This window comes from Neltuma alba, unplaced genomic scaffold (assembly GCF_004799145.2).
Source record: "Neltuma alba isolate B1F8T4 unplaced genomic scaffold, ASM479914v2 tig00010220_pilon, whole genome shotgun sequence".
Taxonomy (NCBI): Eukaryota; Viridiplantae; Streptophyta; class Magnoliopsida; order Fabales; family Fabaceae; genus Neltuma; species Neltuma alba.
The window spans coordinates 17770-36663 of NW_021635152.1; the positions used below are offsets into that span (position 1 = coordinate 17770).

The 18894-nt window shown below is 39.6% G+C and overlaps 2 protein-coding genes across 2 annotated transcripts; both read left to right on the plus strand.

Moving 5' to 3' along the window:
• Positions 1–9885: 9885 nt before the first annotated feature.
• LOC114754862 (uncharacterized) lies at positions 9886–12486 on the plus strand. Its single transcript, XM_028943702.1, has one exon. The coding sequence runs from the start codon at positions 9886–9888 to the stop codon at positions 12484–12486; it is 2601 nt and encodes an 866-aa protein (XP_028799535.1).
• Positions 12487–12629: 143 nt separating this feature from the next.
• LOC114754863 (uncharacterized) lies at positions 12630–15875 on the plus strand. Its single transcript, XM_028943703.1, has 5 exons — positions 12630–13701; positions 13997–14741; positions 14834–15236; positions 15407–15449; positions 15697–15875. The coding sequence occupies exons 1-5, from the start codon at positions 12630–12632 to the stop codon at positions 15873–15875; spliced, it is 2442 nt and encodes an 813-aa protein (XP_028799536.1).
• The last annotated feature ends 3019 nt before the right edge of the window (positions 15876–18894 follow it).

Here is an 18894-nt window from a genome sequence, read left to right on the forward strand (position 1 = left end):
TGAATTGTTTGAATCCTTGCTGTAGCAACCTTTTCCCTTTTAATTGTTCTTCCATTTAACCTAATGATGGTTGGTTGTTTTTATGCTTTTGAGATATTTTTCTTGTTGACAAACTAATACCATTGTGTTAAGGGGTTCAATTTGCAGGAGTGAAGGTGTGAACAGTGTCAGAAGCTGCTGCAGAATTCGTCCACCTGGTTTATCAGTACCAGGCGCCGCGGCGGATTGCACCAGGAGCCGCGGCGGATTTCACAGAATCAATCCTGCAAAAGGAGCCGCGGCGGATTGCACCAGAGCCGCGGCGGATTTCACCTGATCCCTTCTTAGCTTTTTGTTCTCTCTTTGACTTCTGTCTTTTGTCTAATTGCTTTTTCACATTTATTTTATTAGTCTATTCTAGTGTTCTTTAGTTGCATGTCCCAGGATAAAGGTCTTTTACCTTTTGATTGGGAAATCAATAGAACTCTTAGGCAAATCAAGAAAACCAAACAAATAGCTGAGTCTAGTAAGCAACCTATAGTGAGTGACTCTCATCCTCAAGTTGAATCTTGTTCTTCCTCAGAATCTGAATCTACTTTAGGAGGGTTTATAGACAATCATTTTGTGATGGATCAAAATAATAACAATGCCCAAACTGAGAGAGGTGATGCTACAAATAGACCTCAAAATGAAAGGCAAGCTGAAAATGTTCTCCATAATGCTAATATTCAATTGAATAGAGATGAGGAGAATAGGAGCATTAGAGAAATTAATAACTCAAGTGTGAACTGTGATCCATGTGGTTTTTATAACTTTGAAGCTGATTTTGAACTAAAAGGTACTTTGATTAATGCCTTACCAAGATTCCTTGGTCTTGCAGGGGATGATCCATATAGACACCTTCAGAATATGCATGCGGTTTGTTCCTCTATGAAGCCACATGGTGCTCAATTGGAAGACGTGTTAAGGAGAGCTTTCCACTTCACATTAGAAGGAAATGCCAAAGAATGGTTGCAAAGCCTACCTCAGCACTTCACAACACTTACATGGGAGCAACTTAAGAAGGCCTTTTTAGAGAAGTACTTTCCTGCATCAAGGACATCTAAATTGAGGAAGGCAATCTATGGAGTTCAACAAGATAGTAGAGAGACCTTGTATGAGTATTGGACAAGATTTCTAGCTATGCTTTCTAAATGTCCAAATCATCAAATCAGCAAGTCTAATCTAGTTCAATATTTCTATGAGGGCTTGCTATCTCATCACAAGAACACAATAGATGCTGCAGCCCATGGTTCACTATTTGATTTGACTCCTCACAATGCTTGGGAATTATTGGAGAAGATGGCCAACAATAATCAGCAATTCAGCACAAGGGATAACCAATCTGTCAATGAAATTTTAAGGTCAAATCCTACTAACTTAGACTCTCAATTTGCTGCCTTATCAGAAAGGATGGACAAGAGAATGACTAGGATGGAGCAACTCTTGTCAACTAAACAATGTGGTGCTATGGGAACATCTCAAGCCTTGGTAGCTCCCTCTTGTGACTCCTGTGGTTCTATGATGCATTGTACTGAATCTTGCCCTTCTCAATTTGAAGAAGTGTCAGCCATGTATCAACAAAGAGCCGGTCAATATCAGCAAAGGAACCCTTTCTCCAACACTTATAACGAAGGATGGAAGGATCATCCCAATTTTAGATGGGGAGGAGGAGAGAACAACAAGGAGAGATTCATGCAGAATAGGTTCCAGCAACGTCAACATTCAGAACAAGTTATGGTTCCTTCCCAAACTACTCAAGAAGTTGGGAATTCAAGGAATGATGACATGTCTCTCTTGTTGAAAAGCATGAACAGTATGAATGCTAATCTCAGTGCTATGGCATCTCAAATGGACAGAATTGATAAGCATACCACTGCATCTGATGCAAGAATGGCTGCTATAGAGAATAGGGTTGAACAATGGGAAACTAAGACAGCAAACTTGGCTAACTTTGTTACCCAAATTTCAGATAATTTCAGCAGTCTTCAAGCAAAAACAAGTGGAGCTTTGCCTTCCAATACTGTGATTAATCCCAAGTCATTGAATGCCATAAGTTTGAGAAGTGGAAGAAAGGTGACATTCAATGAGAATGATGAAGAATCTGACTTGGATGAAGATCATTACACTAAAGGGAATTCTACTCATGAAAAGAAACCACCAAGTGTGGAATCTGAAAGCTTAAGAGAGAAGCAACTTCTGCAAGCAAGAAAAGAAACCGGATGTAGAAGTGCAACTACTGAAGGTTGCACAACTGAAGCCGGCCCTTCAACTATGGATGATAAAGGCGTCCATGAAACACCATTGAGAGAGGACTTGAGGCAATCTTCTTCAAGAATTGCAGATCCTAACCAGGACAATGGGAAGATTGAGCAAGAGAAAGTTGAAGATCCTCACAAGAGCAATAAACCGGGAAGTCAAGGTAAGGAGGTAAGCTTGAAAGATCTACCTTTTCCTAAAGCTTTTATGTTTGGGCAGAAGGTTGCAAAAGAAAAGCAAAATAAAGAAGTTTTAGATTTCTTTAGTAAAGTAGAAATTAACATTCCTTTGCTGGATTTGTTGAAGAAAGTGCCTGAATATGCAAAATTCTTAAAAGACATTTGCACTAATAAAAGAAAGTTTAAAACTAATGAATTGGTGCAAGTTGGCCCTAATGTTTCAGCCCTTTTTAAAGCTCAATTACCTGTGAAATGCCAAGATCCAGGAGCTTTCTCCATTCCTTGTCAAATTGGTAAGTTTCATATTTCTAAAGCTTTACTAGATTTGGGTGCTGCTATCAATGTGATGCCAAGTTCTGTTTATTATGCTTTAGGAGTTGAAATCATGAAACCTACAAGTGTCTTAGTGCAACTAGCTGATAAGTCTATTAGGAATCCCAAGGGAATCTTAGAAGACATTTTGGTTCAAGTAAAAGACCTTGTATTTCCTGCTGATTTTTATGTGTTAGATATGACTAATGAGGCCATAAGTGAAAGCACATTGATTTTGGGCAGACCATTTCTAAGAACTGCCAACACCATGATTTGCATGAAGGATGGGATTATAAAAATGGAATTTGGTGGACAAGAAATTCAATTTAACATGTATGAGATGATGAAACATCCACATGAGGATTATTCTCTGTTAGGGCTTAATATGATTGATGTGTCACTTGAAAATGAGTGTGAATCTATTTTTGAGCATGATAACAATGATGATACTGAAGATTCCTTCGTCTCTTTCTCCTCCATATATTCTCCTTCATCTTCTTTTTCTTCACACCTTGATGATGTGCCTAGCATTGATTCTAAAATTGATGGCTGGCTTTCCACTTGGAGTGAATTGTCTTCAGTTTCATCCATTAAGTCTTCCATTGATGCTAATTCCACTCTGTCAAGTGATGAACAACTTGCAAAAAGATTGCTTGTAGATTTCTCAACAGCACAAGAGAATAAATCAACTCCTATACAAGAAGGGGAAGGTGAAGGGCACAAGACTCATGATTGCAAGGCCAGCCCAAGTCTCATGGATGAACCTCCATTCAAGGAGCATGCAGCTGAACCTTCTGAACAACAGGATTTGCCTTTAAATTCTTATCACATTTTGTATTCCAATCCTGTTTACAAGTCACTTGATCTTAATTTCTTTAACCATGCAGAACTGGAACACCTCTTGGAAATCATGCGAAGTGCAGCTACTCCCAACCCTAGGAGATTAAGCATGACACCAACCAAATTTGCTGAAATATGTAGCATAGGGAGTGCACTTTTGCAATCTAATTTTACTTCTGAAATTGGAATTCCCCAAGATTATTCTGCATCTAACTTTGAGTTTTCACATGGATTTACAAATGTTTTAAATGCATTGTTGCAGGGACCAACTAAGGAGAGTTACTCACATGAGGATGAATGTACAACTGAAATTTTTGGTATTGAAGCCTTGAAGCAATCTGGAAATAATTGCACTACCTTGGAGCTCAAGAAACTGATACCCTCAGTAGTTCAACCTCCTGAATTGGAGCTTAAACCCTTACCATCAACACTGAAATATGCATTTTTAGCTGAAAATGAAAGACTCCCGGTGATAATCTCTAACTCTTTAACTGATATTGAGGAATCTCAATTACTTGCTGTTTTGAAAAGGTATAAAAGTGCAATTGGGTGGTCTTTAGCAGATATTCCTGGTATTAATGCTTCAATTTGCACTCATAGAATATTGTTAAATGAAAATGCAAAGCCCATAAGGCAACCTCAAAGAAGACTTAACCCACTCATACTTGATGTTGTTAAAAAGGAAGTAACAAAGCTGCTTAGTGCTGGTATCATATACCCTATTTCAGATAGTGAGTGGGTAAGTCCAGTTCAGGTTGTTCCTAAGAAAAGTGGGATCACTGTGGTTAGGAATGAAAAAAATGAATTAATCCCCACTAGAATCCAGAATTCTTGGCGTGTTTGCATTGATTATAGGAAACTTAATGATTCTACAAGAAAAGATCATTTTCCTCTACCCTTTATAGATCAAATGCTTGAAAGATTAGCTTGTAAATCTCACTATTGTTTCCTTGATGGTTTCAGTGGCTATTTTCAGGTTCCCATTGCACCTCAAGATCAAGAGAAGACTACATTCACTTGTCCCTTTGGCACATTTGCATATAGAAGAATGCCATTTGGACTTTGCAATGCACCGGGCACATTCCAAAGGTGTATGCTATCCATATTTAGTGATTTGCTAGAGAATGGAATTGAGGTGTTTATGGATGACTTTACCATCTATGGAAATAATTTTGATGAATGCTTAGTGAATTGGAAAAAGCTCTATCAAAATGTGTTGAAAAGGATCTTATTCTGAATTTTGAAAAATGTCACTTTATGGTTCAACAAGGAATAGTTCTAGGTCACCTAATTTCTGAAAAGGGAATAGAGGTAGACAAAGCAAAGGTTGAAGTAATTTCCTCTCTACCCTATCCAACAAATCTTAAGGAGCTTAGATCTTTCCTAGGCCATGCTGGATTTTATAGAAGATTCATAAAAGATTTTAGTAAAGTGACTTTTCCAATGTCTAAATTGCTGCAAAAAGATGCTTCCTTTGATTTCACTGATGAGTGTAAGATGTCTTTTGATGAGATTAAATCCAGATTGACTTCTCCACCTATTTTGACTTGCCCTAATTGGAATTTACCATTTGAATTGTGTTGTGATGCCTCTAATAATGCAGTGGGTGCAGTTTTGGGACAAAAGGATGGTAAGGTTTCCAAGGTTATTGCTTATGCTTCAAAGACTCTAGATAAGGCTCAAACTAATTACACAACTACTGAAAAGGAGCTCTTTTCTATTGTTTTTGCATTAGACAAGTTTAGGCCTTACCTAATTAACTCTAAGGTTACTGTTTTCACTGATCATTCTGCTGTCAAGTATCTTTTCAGCAAGCCACAATCCAAACCGAGGCTCTTAAGGTGGATGTTGTTGATCCAAGAGTTTGACATTGACATCAAAGACAAACCTGGAGCAGAAAATGTGGTGGCTGACCATCTAAGTCGCTTACCAGAAACTACAAGGGGAGTAATCGGTTCAGATTCTGTTTGTGATGAGTTTAAGGATTGTTCTGTTTCTGCCTTGTCTCTCTTGGAACCTTGGTATTGCCATATTGTCAACTTTTTAGTTGCTGGTCTAATTCCCCCCTCTTGTCTCATTTTCAGATGCAGAAGATTAAGAGTGAGTCTAAGCACTACATTTGGGATCCTCCAATCCTTTGGAAGGTATGCAGCGACCAAATCATTCGGAGATGTGTACCAAATGAAGAATTTCAAGACATCCTGCATGCTTGCCACTCTCAAACTTGTGGAGGTCATTTTAGTGCTAACAAGACTGCAAGAAAAATATTGGAAGCTGGTTTGTATTGGCCATCACTCTTTAAAGACTCTTATGAGTATTGCAAGAATTGTGACATTTGTCAAAGATTTGGTGGCCTAACTAAGAAACATGAATTACCCCAACACCCAATGCTTTTCTGTGAGGTGTTTGAAGTATGGGGTATTGATTTTATGGGCCCCTTTCTTCCTTCTATGGGTTTTACATACATTCTTCTTGCAGTTGATTACCTTTCAAGATGGGTAGAGGCCATAGCAACCAAAAAGAATGATGCTGCTACTGTTTTAAAATTTCTGAAAAATAACATCTTTTCTAGATTTGGCATTCCTAGAGCAGTAGTTAGTGATAATGGCACTCATTTTTGTAATAAATTGCTACAAGGGTTATTCACCAAGTATGGTGTGACACATAAGACATCCACACCTTATCATCCCCAAAGTAATGGGCAAGCTGAAAATGCAAATAGAGAAATCAAGAAGGTGTTGGAACGAATAGTTAAACCATCTAGGAAGGATTGGAGTGCCAGATTAGATGATGCTTTGTGGGCATATAGAACTGCATTTAAAACCCCAATAGGCATGTCTCCTTACAGATTGGTTTATGGTAAGATGTGTCACCTACCGGTTGAGATTGAACATAAGTCTCTTTGGGCTGTAAAAGCATGTAACCTTGATTTTGATTCTGCTGGTATGGAAAGATTATTGCAATTGCAGGAACTTGAAGAGTTGAGACTCGAAGCATATGAAAATTCCAGGTTCTATAAGGAGAAGACAAAGATGATTCATGACAAGCAAATCCTAAGGAAGACTTTCAAGGTTGGAGATAAAGTGTTGCTGTATAAAGCACGATTCACATTTAAACCTGGGAAGTTGAGCACTAGATGGGAAGGACCATACTTGGTCACTAAAGTTCACAAATTTGGCATGATAGAGCTGCTAGATGAGAAGAGCAGTAAGACTTTCAAGGTCAATGGTCACCTGCTCAAAATCTACAAGGAGAATTTTGATCCACCATAATTTCAGGTTGTCCCCTTCCTTACACACTTTAGTCTGTGTTTATTTGATTATTATCATTCTTGAACTCCATTTTTGAGCAAGTGTGGGGGAGGGCATAACTAGTAGCAAGTGTAGGTTGTTTTTAGTTTGTTTTGAAGTGTTCTGTTGTTTCTTTCCATTCCTTCCCTTACCAATTTTTCCTTGCTATCTTTTGTTCAAATTTGCATTGAGGGCAATGCAAGGATCAAGTGTGGGGGAGTGAATGTTGTGTTTTTGTGTGTTCTGTGTCTTTTGTAGAAGAACCTCAGTTTTCAAAAACTTTTTGAAGGTTTAAGCTTGCTTCAGGATTTCTAATGTTACATTTGTGACTGATTTGATTTAGAAATTAATATCTTGAAGTGAAATTTTCTAATGCATAGAGATTAAGCATGATGTGTTCTTTACCTGAGGTGAATGAATATGGAAGACAAGCCTAGTTGGAAGGATTCTTTGAGCCTTTATATTCATTTCTGGTGTGTGCATTCACTTAGTTCTTATACTCTCTAGAACTTGTCTTAGTTCTTAATCAAGACCACATGTAACATTAGTATTCTTGAACATGATTGAGGCATTCATTCAATTTAGCTACTTAGACCAAATGGCCAACCCCTACATGATTTATCCCTTGTTACCCATTTGAGCCTTTTAGCTGAATTTTTCCATTCATTTCACTCTCATTTATAAAACCTCTTTCCTACAAGGATGCATATTTCATTTCATTAATTCCTTTTAGAATTCACTAGCATTTTGATGGATTCAATTGATGGATTGATATGAGGAGATGCATACTTGAACTTAAAAGAAAAAAAAAAACAACAAAGAAAAGAAGAAACATGCGAATGTAAAAGAAAGAAAGAAAAAAAAAAAAAAAAAAAAAAGAGAAAGAGAATAGAAAAGTTGAAAAGAAATAAAAAGGCAAGAAAAGAAAAGAAAGTGGGAATAAAAGCACCTTTATAGCTTTAGACTTCAAGATCAAGAAGTCAAATCCTCAATTGAATATTACTAATGCTATTGAATTCTACACATTGATTCACATATTATCTCTATCCTTCTATGCATTCTTGTGCATTTCTTCCTCACCCTTACATTACAAGCCACAAAAGTCCTCTTGATTCTTGAGTACTTATGTATTTAGGTGGTGGAGAGGTAGAGCTATTACAAGCATATGGTAGAGCATTTGAATAAGTGAATTGAGTGAAAGAACCTTTGATACTTGTTAGTTGAGTGATACACTAATTCCCTTGTGTGGTCTTCTATATCTTATTCACTTGGATTAAATTACATATCATTGCTTGGTTTCTTTGCATTAGAATGTTCCATGGATGGATGTTGGTTGAAGAATCATTGTTGGTTGCAGTTGTAACCTGAACTTTTGAACTTGCTTATTCCTTTCTTGCATCCTTCTCTTTCACAATATGTTTAGACTTGAATTGCCCAGGAGTGCAAAAGCTAAGTGTGGGGGAGTTGATAAGTCTCATTATTTACATACATTTCTAGCCCTAAACACATACTTTTGCGATCTATATTTACATACTTTGGGCATAATTAGGTTCCATTGTGTATAAGAGTTGGTGAGAAGAATTATGAGGTTTTGCAAGTGTTTTTACATGTTTTTATATGATTTTATTTGTGTGTACTTTTGATCCCTGCTTTGGCATGAATTTCAGGAAGTTTCAGTAGCATTTTCGCCATTCTGTCTGAGGCGCCGCGGCGGATTGACGGAGGCGCCACGGCGGATTTCCAAGGTACTCTCGGTGAAAAGCGCCGCGGCGGATGGACTAAGGCGCCACGGCGGACGGAGGTTTTCATGAAGCTCAGGATCATTAATCAAAACGACGCCGTACAGGACAGGAGCCGCGGCGGATTGACGGAGGAGCCGCGGCGGATGACCGAAATTTCCAGATTTAAAAGCTGAAGTCGCGCGCTTCAACAGGAGGATCAGATTTCAGTTGCTCACTCTCCCTCCAACGCGATTTTCTTGCTCTCTCCGCCCTCTCTCATTTCTCTCTTCCATTTTCGTCCAATTCCATCAATTTCCACCGATCAACCATGGATCTTTCATCAATTCTTGCTGTTTCTACCCTAATCCAGAGTATGAGTAGCTGAATTTCCAAGTTCTTCTAGCAATGAAGCTGACCTGAGTTCATGGAGCTAAACAGGGAGTCATTTCAGATCTATTTTCTACCTTCTATTCTAAGAGTCATTTGTTTCAGTTGAACAATTGTGATTAGAATGAAGATTGAGTGATTAGATTTATGTTTCTTGGAATTTAGATCTGATTGAACATTCAGATGTGAGTTGTGTCCTTTAGTTCAGTTGAATAGAGGATTCTCTGTTGATTTGTAAATCTAATTCGTTTTACTTGGACTGTTGTTCTGTAAATCTGAATTTTGGTTGAATATATTGATGATTCACAGTTGTGGTCATTCTTAGAGAATTGCAACTTGCTTCTCAAGTGTTCTTGTCAATTGATTTTCCTTCTCATAGATCAAAATAATGAATCTAGTAAGATAGTTGTTTCTGATCTATGTTAAGAGAGATTTGAGCAGTAGCTGAATCTATCCATTTAATTGACACTAAGAGACTCCAAATTATAAGATTGAACAAGGAAGGTTGGATAAATTGCTAGGGGAACTACTATCTCTCATCTGAATCTCATTTGCAATTTACCTTTCATTAGATTTGTTTCTTGTTTTGATTTCTCTTTTTCTGAACTAAAGCTCTCATCTTGGTAATTTGATAATTAATAGTGAATTGTTAAGAATTGAAATACAACTTAAGGCTCCTTGTGAAGAATGACCTAGGTAGTGCCTCACTTGCTGCATTTTCCCTAGTAAAACTTTGATTACCTAGCGACAAGGTTTATCAGGGATTGAGAAGTTACTGAAGAAGTATCCAGGTCGGGAGAAACTGAAAACACACCGGAGATTCAACAACAACCTCAGTTACTTCCACCACCACCACCTGAATCAGAATCAGAAGAAAACATGGCGGAGGAAGATGAGAACGATGTGTACACCCTGGATGACTATTTGGATAAAGAAGGGCAGACTTTTCACTCAAGTATCCGGTTACCAGACATTCAAGCCAGGAATTTTGAAATCAAGCCCGTTATGATTCAACTACTGGGGATGATGGGTACTTTTGAAGGAAATTTTAAGGATGATCCGAATGAGCATTTGACCAAGTTTATAGAGGTTTGTGAGAACTTCAAACAAACTGGGGTTACTAAAGATGCACTGCGATTGAGATTGTTCCCCATGTCGTTATCTCACAAGGCGAAAACGTGGTTGAATTCTTTACCAGAACACTCCATTAAGACTTGGGATGATCTTGTGTCTAAGTTCAAGGGCAGATTTATTCCAAGGGGCAAACGTGCTACATTAAGGGGTGAATTGCTTTCTTTCGAGCAGCATCCGGATGAGTTATTCTACGAGGCTTGGGAAAGATTCAAGGATATGTGGAGAAATTGTCCAAATCATGAGCAAAAGAAATATGTTCTAATGGAAGCCTTCTGGAATGGGTTGAATGATCAGACAGTGACAATGCTGAATACCGCTTCAAACGGAGGAATCGGAAAGATGAAGGTAAATGAGCTATATGAACTGTATGAAGAGGTGGCATCTAGCACTATGCAACAGTATAACAAGAGAAGGCAAAGTTCTGGGAGATATAAGGAGCCTAGTTCTTCATCATCAAGGGATATTGCATCGCAACTTGAAGCAATATCTAAGAGATTTGACAATCTGGAATTGCAGATTAAGAAAGGAAATGCTGCAGGAGTTCATGCACTTCAGGCTCCGGGATACACTTGTGACCATTGTAATGAGGAACATCATTCTGATCAATGCCCATACACCTTGGAGACAGTCAATTATATGAATAATGCGCAGCGAAGACCACAAGGAAGCCCTTACTCTCAAACTTACAATCCAAATTTGAGAAATCACCCAAATTTCTCTTGGCGAAATGGGCCAAGTTTGAATCCTCCACAAATATTACCATCTGGTGCTAAACAAATGGGGCCTCCTGGTTTTCATGGTCAACCACAGCAACATCAATTGCAACAGCAGCATCCTCAAAAGGAAGAATCCAAAATTGAGAAGATGTTTGCTCAACTATTAGCAAATCAAGAATCTGCAAGGGCTGAGAATAAGGCAACATTTTCTCTCCATGAAACTGCCATCAAGAATCTCGAGGTGCAAATGGGTCAACTGGCTTCACAAATGAATGTACTCACAAGAAGCAGCTTACCAAGTGATACCATTCCCAATCCAAAAAGGGATGGTAATGAAGAGTGCAAAGCGATCAGTTTGAGAAGTGGAAAGCAATTACCTGACATTCAGAGGCCTAGTCAGACCGGCAAGGACATCACTAACAGTATGGTGACTGACCTTGATACAAATGAGCTTTCAGAAGAAGGTGGTATAGTAGAAGAGGAAGAAACCAAGAAAAGGAAACAAACAGAAGAAAATCTCAATGATGTGGTTCGAGGAAAGAATGTAGAGGGTGAAATGGTTGATGATAAAAAGAGGAAGACAACTCCCCCTCCTGCTACACAGATGCCGCCACTTCCGTTTCCTCAAAGGTTCAGGAAGAAAGATGAAGATGTCCAGTTCAAGAAATTTGTGGACATGTTTAAGCAATTACACATCAACATCCCGTTTGCTGAAGCATTAGAGCAGATGCCTAAGTATGCTAAGTTTCTTAAGGATGTTCTCTCCAAAAAGAAGAGATTTGGTGAATTTGAAACGGTGGCTCTGACTGAAGATTGTAGTGCCATCTTGCAGCGAAAACTCCCACCCAAATTGAGAGATCCAGGCAGCTTTTATATTCCTTGTAACATAGGCAAACACTTCAATGGAAAAGCCCTATGCGATTTGGGAGCAAGTGTTAACTTGATGCCTCTAGCTGTATTTAATCGATTAAATTTGGGTGAAGCTAGGCCAACAACTGTTACATTGCTCTTTGCTGACAGAAGTATCTCATATCCAAAAGGGATTGTAGAAGATGTCTTGGTGAAGGTAGACAAATTCATATTCCCAGCTGATTTCATTGTGTTAGACTGTGAGGTAGATTGGAATATCCCCATTATTTTGGGACGGCCATTCTTAGCTACTGCAAGAACCCTCATTGACGTAGAAAAGGGTGAGATCACCATGCGAGTAAATGATGAGAAGGTGATATTCAACATGAATCAAGCCTTGAAGTTTCCAGATGATTCTGCTCACTGTAATTGTATCGATGTGATTGATTCTACAGTGCAAGAGGAGTTGATTAACTCTTTGACCAAAGACCCATTAGAAGCATTGTTGATTGGAGAAACAAGTAGTATTGATGGCAAGGTTGAAGCTTATGCAGAAATGATGAGTATTGAAGCATTTCCGTATCGAAAAGCTAAGACTTTTGAGCCTCTGGATGTGACTAGTGCTTTAAGCTCTCCTCTAAAGCCTTCTGTGGATGAACCGCCGGTGTTGGAGTTGAAGACTTTACCATCACATCTCAAGTATGCCTACTTGGGTAATTCTACTACATTACCTGTGATTGTTTCTTCTCAGTTGTCCACGTTGCAAGAAGAGAAATGTTAAGGGTCTTGAGACACCACAAGAAAGCTATTGGGTGGTCCATAGCTGACATCAAAGGGATCAGCCCTTCTATTTGTATGCACAAGATTTTATTAGAGGATGGTCACAAACCTTCCATTGAGCATCAAAGGAGATTAAACCCGGTTATGAAAGAAGTAGTCAAGAAAGAGATCCTGAAATGGCTTTCTGCTGGCATAGTCTACCCTATTTCTGATAGTTCATGGGTGAGCCCAGTTCAATGCGTCCCTAAAAAAGGCGGTATAACTGTAGTGGCTAACACCCAAAATGAGCTAGTTCCAACTCGTACTGTGACTGGGTGGAGAATTTGCATGGATTATCGAAAGTTAAATACAGCAACCAGAAAAGACCATTTCCCGCTGCCATTTATTGATCAGATGTTGGATAAACTTGCTGGGCAAGAATTCTTTTGTTTCTTGGATGGGTATTCAGGATACAACCAAATTGTAATAGCCCCAGAAGATCAAGAGAAAACAACCTTTACTTGTCCATATGGCACGTTTGCTTTCAAAAGAATGCCATTTGGTCTTTGCAATGCTCCAGCAACATTCCAAAGATGCATGATGGCCATCTTTGCTGACATGATTGAGAAAACAATTGAAGTGTTCATGGATGACTTCTCTGTTTTTGGAGATTCTTTTGATTGTTGTTTAGATAATTTGGCAGCTGTTTTGCAAAGATGTGAAGAAACTAATTTGGTTCTGAATTGGGAAAAATGTCACTTCATGGTGCAAGAGGGCATTGTCCTTGGTCATCGAGTATCCAAACAAGGCCTAGAAGTTGACAAGGCAAAGGTATCTGTTATTGAGCAATTGCCTCCACCAACAAGTGTTAAGGGTATTAGAAGTTTCTTGGGTCACGCGGGATTCTACCGTCGTTTCATTAAAGATTTCTCTAAAATCACTAAGCCTTTGTGCAATTTGTTGGAGAAAGATAGGGAGTTCAAGTTTGATGATGCTTGTATGAACTCTTTTGAAGAATTAAAGAAGAAGCTCACCTCAGCACCAATTTTAGTGGCACCTAATTGGGAGCTACCCTTCATCATTATGGCAGATGCTAGTGATTTTGCCGTTGGAGCAGTTCTAGGACAAAAAGTAGAGAAGGTCTTCCATCCCATCTACTATGCTAGTAAAACTTTGGATGATGCCCAACTTAACTACACTACTACAGAGAAAGAATTGCTTGCAGTGGTGTTTGCTTGTGAGAAATTCGGTCTTATATTGTGGGCACCAAAGTGACTATCTATACAGACCACTCTGCCCTAAAGTACCTGTTTACCAAGAAAGATTCCAAAGCACGCCTGATTCGATGGGTCCTTTTGCTTCAAGAATTTGACTTGGAAATTGTTGATAGGAAAGGCACTGAGAACCAAGTGGCAGATCATCTATCTCGATTAAGTAGTGAGCTAAACATGATCATTGTCAAGAGATCAATGCATCTTTTCCCGATGAATGCTTGTTCTTTGTGGATAACTCAACTACTCCATGGTATGCAGATCTGGTTAATTATCTGGTTTGTGGAACTCTGCCACTAGACCTTAACTCCCATCAAAAGAGGAAATTTCTTCACGATGCAAAGATGTACTTCTGGGAAGAACCTTACTTGTTCAAAAGATGTGCCGATCAGATGATAAGAAGATGTGTTTCGGAAGTTGAGCAGCAAGATATTCTAGAGTGTTGCCACTCTTCAGCTTATGGTGGGCACTTTAGAGGAGAGAAAACTGCTGCCAAAGTCCTTCAAAGTGGTTTTTATTGGCCTTCACTATTTAAAGATGCATATGCCTTTGTGATCCGATGTGATCGGTGTCAACGAGTGGGAAACATATCAAGAAGGAATGAAATGCCTCTGAATAATATTCTGGAAGTTGAACTCTTTGATGTATGGGGAATTGACTTCATGGGCCCGTTTCCAAAGTCTCTCAATCAAGAGTACATTCTGGTTGCTGTGGATTATGTCTCGAAATGGGTTGAAGCTACTGCATGTGTATCCAGTGATGCTAAAACGGTGATCAAATTCTTAAAGAAAAACATCTTCACGAGATTTGGAGCACCTCGGGCTATTATTAGTGATGGCGGTTCTCACTTTTGCAATCATCAATTTCAAGCTCTGATGAAGAAATATGGTGTAAAGCACAGGGTAACTTTGGCTTATCATCCTCAGTCAAATGGCCAAGCAGAAATATCCAACCGAGAGATCAAAAGCATTCTTGAGAAGGTAGTAGGTGCAACAAGAAAAGATTGGTCATTAAAACTGGATGATGCTCTTTGGGCCTACAGGACAGCATATAAAACTCCGATTGGGATGTCTCCCTATCGGTTGGTGTTTGGAAAAGCATGTCATCTGCTGTAGAATTGGAACATGGAGCTTACTGGGCCATAAAAAAGCTCAACTTTGACTTTCAAGCTGCTGGTGCAAAAAGGCTCCTTCAACTAAATGAATTGGAGGAATTTCGCCTTAATGCCTATGAAAGTGCAAGGCTCTATAAGGAACGGACCAAGAAGTATCATGATCAGAAAATTATCCCTAAGGTCTTTGAAGCGGGGCAAAAGGTGTTACTTCATAATTCCAAATTGAGATTATTTCCGGGCAAACTCAAATCACGTTGGTCAGGGCCATTCACTGTGGTACAAGCTGCTAACCATGGTGCGGTGGAGCTGGAAAATGAAAAAGGTGAAAGATTTCATGCAAATGGCCATCGTTTGAAGCATTATTGGGGTGGAAAGGTGGATCGTCAAGTTTCTACGATCTACTTTGCTGAACAATCATAACAGAGCTGAAGAGTCAGGCTGAAGACTATAAACCAAGCGCTACTTGGGAGGCAACCCAAGCTCTAAACTTGCCTTTGATGTGTTTCTTTTATTTCGGTTTTGTTTTAGTGATTTACGGTTGATCTTTGTTTTTGTAGGCCTTTTGGTTTATTCCTCAAACTTTGGAGCTTAGCAGGAGTGGTTGATTTCTAATTAGCGCAACCAGGGAAGTGCACCTAACCTTAATCTCCAGCAGTGGCATTGACCTTGATTGGTTTAATTTGTGTTAAATTGACTTGTGGGTTTTGCTTTTATGTGGTTGTTTGTGTTGTGTTTGTTTTTATGCTTGTGCTTGTGTTTAGTCTTGTTTTATTGTGTGTAGGGTGTTTGATTGTGGTAGGTCCAGTTTGTGTTCATTAATTTTTCATTTAGGCCTTCTCTGTGTGAGGCGCCGCGGCGCATTTGATCAGAAGCCGCGGCGCCTCATCTGTTTCAAAATGCCCTTTCTGTAATAGGCGCCGCGGCCCCTGCGTTAATCCGCCGCGGCGCCTTCGTCCATGGCTTTCGGTCCCCTCGGTAAAAACCGCCGCGGCGTTTGGACATAGACGCCGCGGCTCGCTTACTTAACTAGGTCTGCAGTTCTGTAAAAGGCGCGCGGGCCTTGGTGAATCCGCCGCGGCGCCTTCTCGCAATTTCTTCTGTGTTCCCCGTTTTAACCTTACTCATTTGTCTCAATACCCACTTTGCCCTTGTGTATCTGACCGGTTTTGAGGGTAGATTCATTGTTTTAATTTTAAAACCCTAACCCTTTGGTCTTTTCACTCCCCATCCCAATTTCAAATCCCCCCTCCCCATTCGGTTTCCCCATAGATAATCCCCTCCCCATTCGGTTCCCCCCATTCCTATTCGATAATCCCCTACCACTCCGTCTCCAGTCACCCGTTTCACCTTCCTCTCCACCGTCGCCGTCATCACCTTATCGCCCACCGCCGTCATCGCCTCTCAGTCTCCCACCACCGGTCGCTTTTCCTCTCCTTGTTCCACCGCCTTTCTTTCTCTCCCTCAACGTGGTGCCTTCTTCTGTGTTTGTTTCGGCGTTTTTCTCTCCCTTCTTCGTACATGGTAAGTGTGTTCTTTCTTATTTATTTATTTATTTTCTTCTAGTTTAGTTTTGCTGGAGATGGGTAATGCTAGGGTTGAGCATTGTGGTTAGATGATTTTAGAACTCTAGATGGGGGCATTTTGATTCTCTGAGGTTACATTGTGGTTAGGTGATAATTCCTTATTGCCCAACTATCTGTGAACATGTACTGATGAAAATGTGATACTTGTGAAATTGAGTGATCATAGCTTGGACCTATTTGAGAAAATGAGGGCTTGTCTAAATTTTCAAATAACACCGGTTCATTACCCAAGTTATGTTGTTCTTTTCACTTGTAACTGATTTGGAAATGTTATTCTGATTTAGTGAAATTAGTTTAAATTGGCAGCTACTGATGGTTGTCTGATTTTGAAATTAAAAGATAAAAGAGAACCTTTGTGAACTTGGTTTGAATTGGGGGTATTTTATAACTCAGGTTTAGAAAGGGATTAAGTAATGGTGAGATGGTGTCTGGCTCCTTGATTTAAGTTTGGGGGATAGTTTTTCTTTATTTTTAGGTTAGTTTTCTTCTTTTTCTTTGTCGGTTGTTTCGTGATTGTGGGTGTTATTTGCTTAGTTTGTGTGTGGTGTGCTTTGCTTTCTCTTTGCAGGTAACAATCCAATGGCCCCCAGGAAGAAAGCCCGTGCTACCTCCCCTGATCCTCCAATAAAGAGCTTATTGAAAAAAGAGGTTTGCATCAAGAAAGAGAATTTCCGTGCACAAATAAATTCGGGTTTTATAAAAAGCAAGGAAGCTCAACCTCTTAAATCTGATTGGTCCCAAAGGTGAAGGGAATGAGAAGCTGGTCAGAAAATTTATGTTAGGGTGGCAACAAACTTGAGTAATGAGATGTTTATACGGTACCAGCGTTTCCTCATTACTCCGGTGCGCATCAGAGATCACTATGAGCTTCCCGAGGTGGAAAAGTGCCAATATCAGTGGTATCTCAACAATCAGAAAGAGATTCCCCTCGATGCCATCTCAGCAACACTCACCGGTTCTGATGAGATGTGGGTGCGGCCTAAGAGGGGCCAGGCATATATTATGAGAAAAGACATGATACCTGAGGCCAGAATCTGGTTGCATATTGTCACAAGAAACATTATGCCAACCACGCATCTCAGTGAAGCCCCAAGGAATCTGGCACTCCTGATATATCTGTTTATGATCAAGGCGACAGTAGATGTAGGAAATTGATTTTTGATGCCATCTGGGATGCCTGCAGAGCCCACAACACAAATCTCGTCATGCCTCACCTCATCTCGGATCTGCTATCTAAAGTGGGGGTAGAATGGAAAGACAAAGCGAAAGTTCAAGCTGTTTCACCATTCAACTACTCTAATCTGGTTCCTGAACGAGAACAACAAAGGATCACTGAAGCCATGTTTGCTGAACAGTTCCCCGAGGAATATAGGAGGCAACAGGAAGCTCAAGCCAGTGCCAGTGTTGACCCTACCACTCAAAGCTTGGATCTCCTCCACGAGAAATTGGACAGAGAGATACGTCACAGGAGACGTAGACAAAGGCGCATGGAGGAACTATTAGTCCAGATTGCAAGGAAATTGGACATTGACGCGCCGGATGTGGAAGATACAAGCACTGAGGCAGAGTCACCGGGAGATGAACATGAAGCTGGAACTTCTGGGGCTGGTATTGGCTCGGGCGATGATATGGCCGTCGATCCATTTGCAGAGGGTGATGAGGATCAGGGGGATCAGCATTCTGAGGAGGAGGATGACTAGTTGGGCCGTTTCTGCTGCTGTTGTTGCTTGCTTTGTTGCTTTTGTCTTTATGTGTGTTTTGCATTCTTGCATTTTGGTCTATTTTTGTGTGTTGTTTTGCTTCTATGATTCTGGCAAGGCTACTGATGGCCTGTTGAACTGATTCTGACTGTTGAGCATTTCTATCATTGTTGATTTTCACTGCGTTAACTGTTGCGAAATGATTGAAAATGTGAATGGTTAACGGATCTTTTGATTGATTAATTTGTGGATGCCTTTAGTAATTGATGATTTCATTATGATTATCTGATGACGATACTATTGATAGTTGTGCATACTGATATACTTGTACAGGAAGAAAAGCGAAATTTTGACCTTTCATGCCCTGATCTTTACTTTCCTCTTGTTGACAATGAGGAGACTGTCAATTTTAAGTTTGGGGGTGAGGATTGATTGAAATTTTTGGATAATAGGATTTTTGTGGATAACAGGATTAAATTTGAAAATTTTGTGGATAACAGGGTTATATTTGAAAATTTTTTGAAAGGTCATTTTGTTGAGAAAATTTTGAAACAGCTGAAACAGTAGAAATTTTGTCAGCTTAAATTTTTGCTCAGTTGATTTTATGAAATATGAGCTAAAGTGGCAAGTTGTTAGTTGAGAATATATGAATGGTCCAATGATTGAACAAAATGCTTAGTTACTATGCTTGATAGGAAGTTTTGATTGCTCTTTGATGCTTGAATTGTGAGGTTAAAACCTATGTTTCTTTAATTTTGGAGA

Coding starts and splice junctions, on each gene's coding strand:
- LOC114754862 (XM_028943702.1), top strand. CDS start 9,886: ATGGCGGAGGAAGATGAGAACGATGTGTACACCCTGGATGACTATTTG.
- LOC114754863 (XM_028943703.1), top strand. CDS start 12,630: ATGAAAGAAGTAGTCAAGAAAGAGATCCTGAAATGGCTTTCTGCTGGC. Junction 13,702..13,996: donor GCTTGCAGTGGTGTTTGCTT/GTGAGAAATTCG, acceptor CATGGTATGCAG/ATCTGGTTAATTATCTGGTT. Junction 14,742..14,833: donor GGTGCAACAAGAAAAGATTG/GTCATTAAAACT, acceptor TGTTTGGAAAAG/CATGTCATCTGCTGTAGAAT.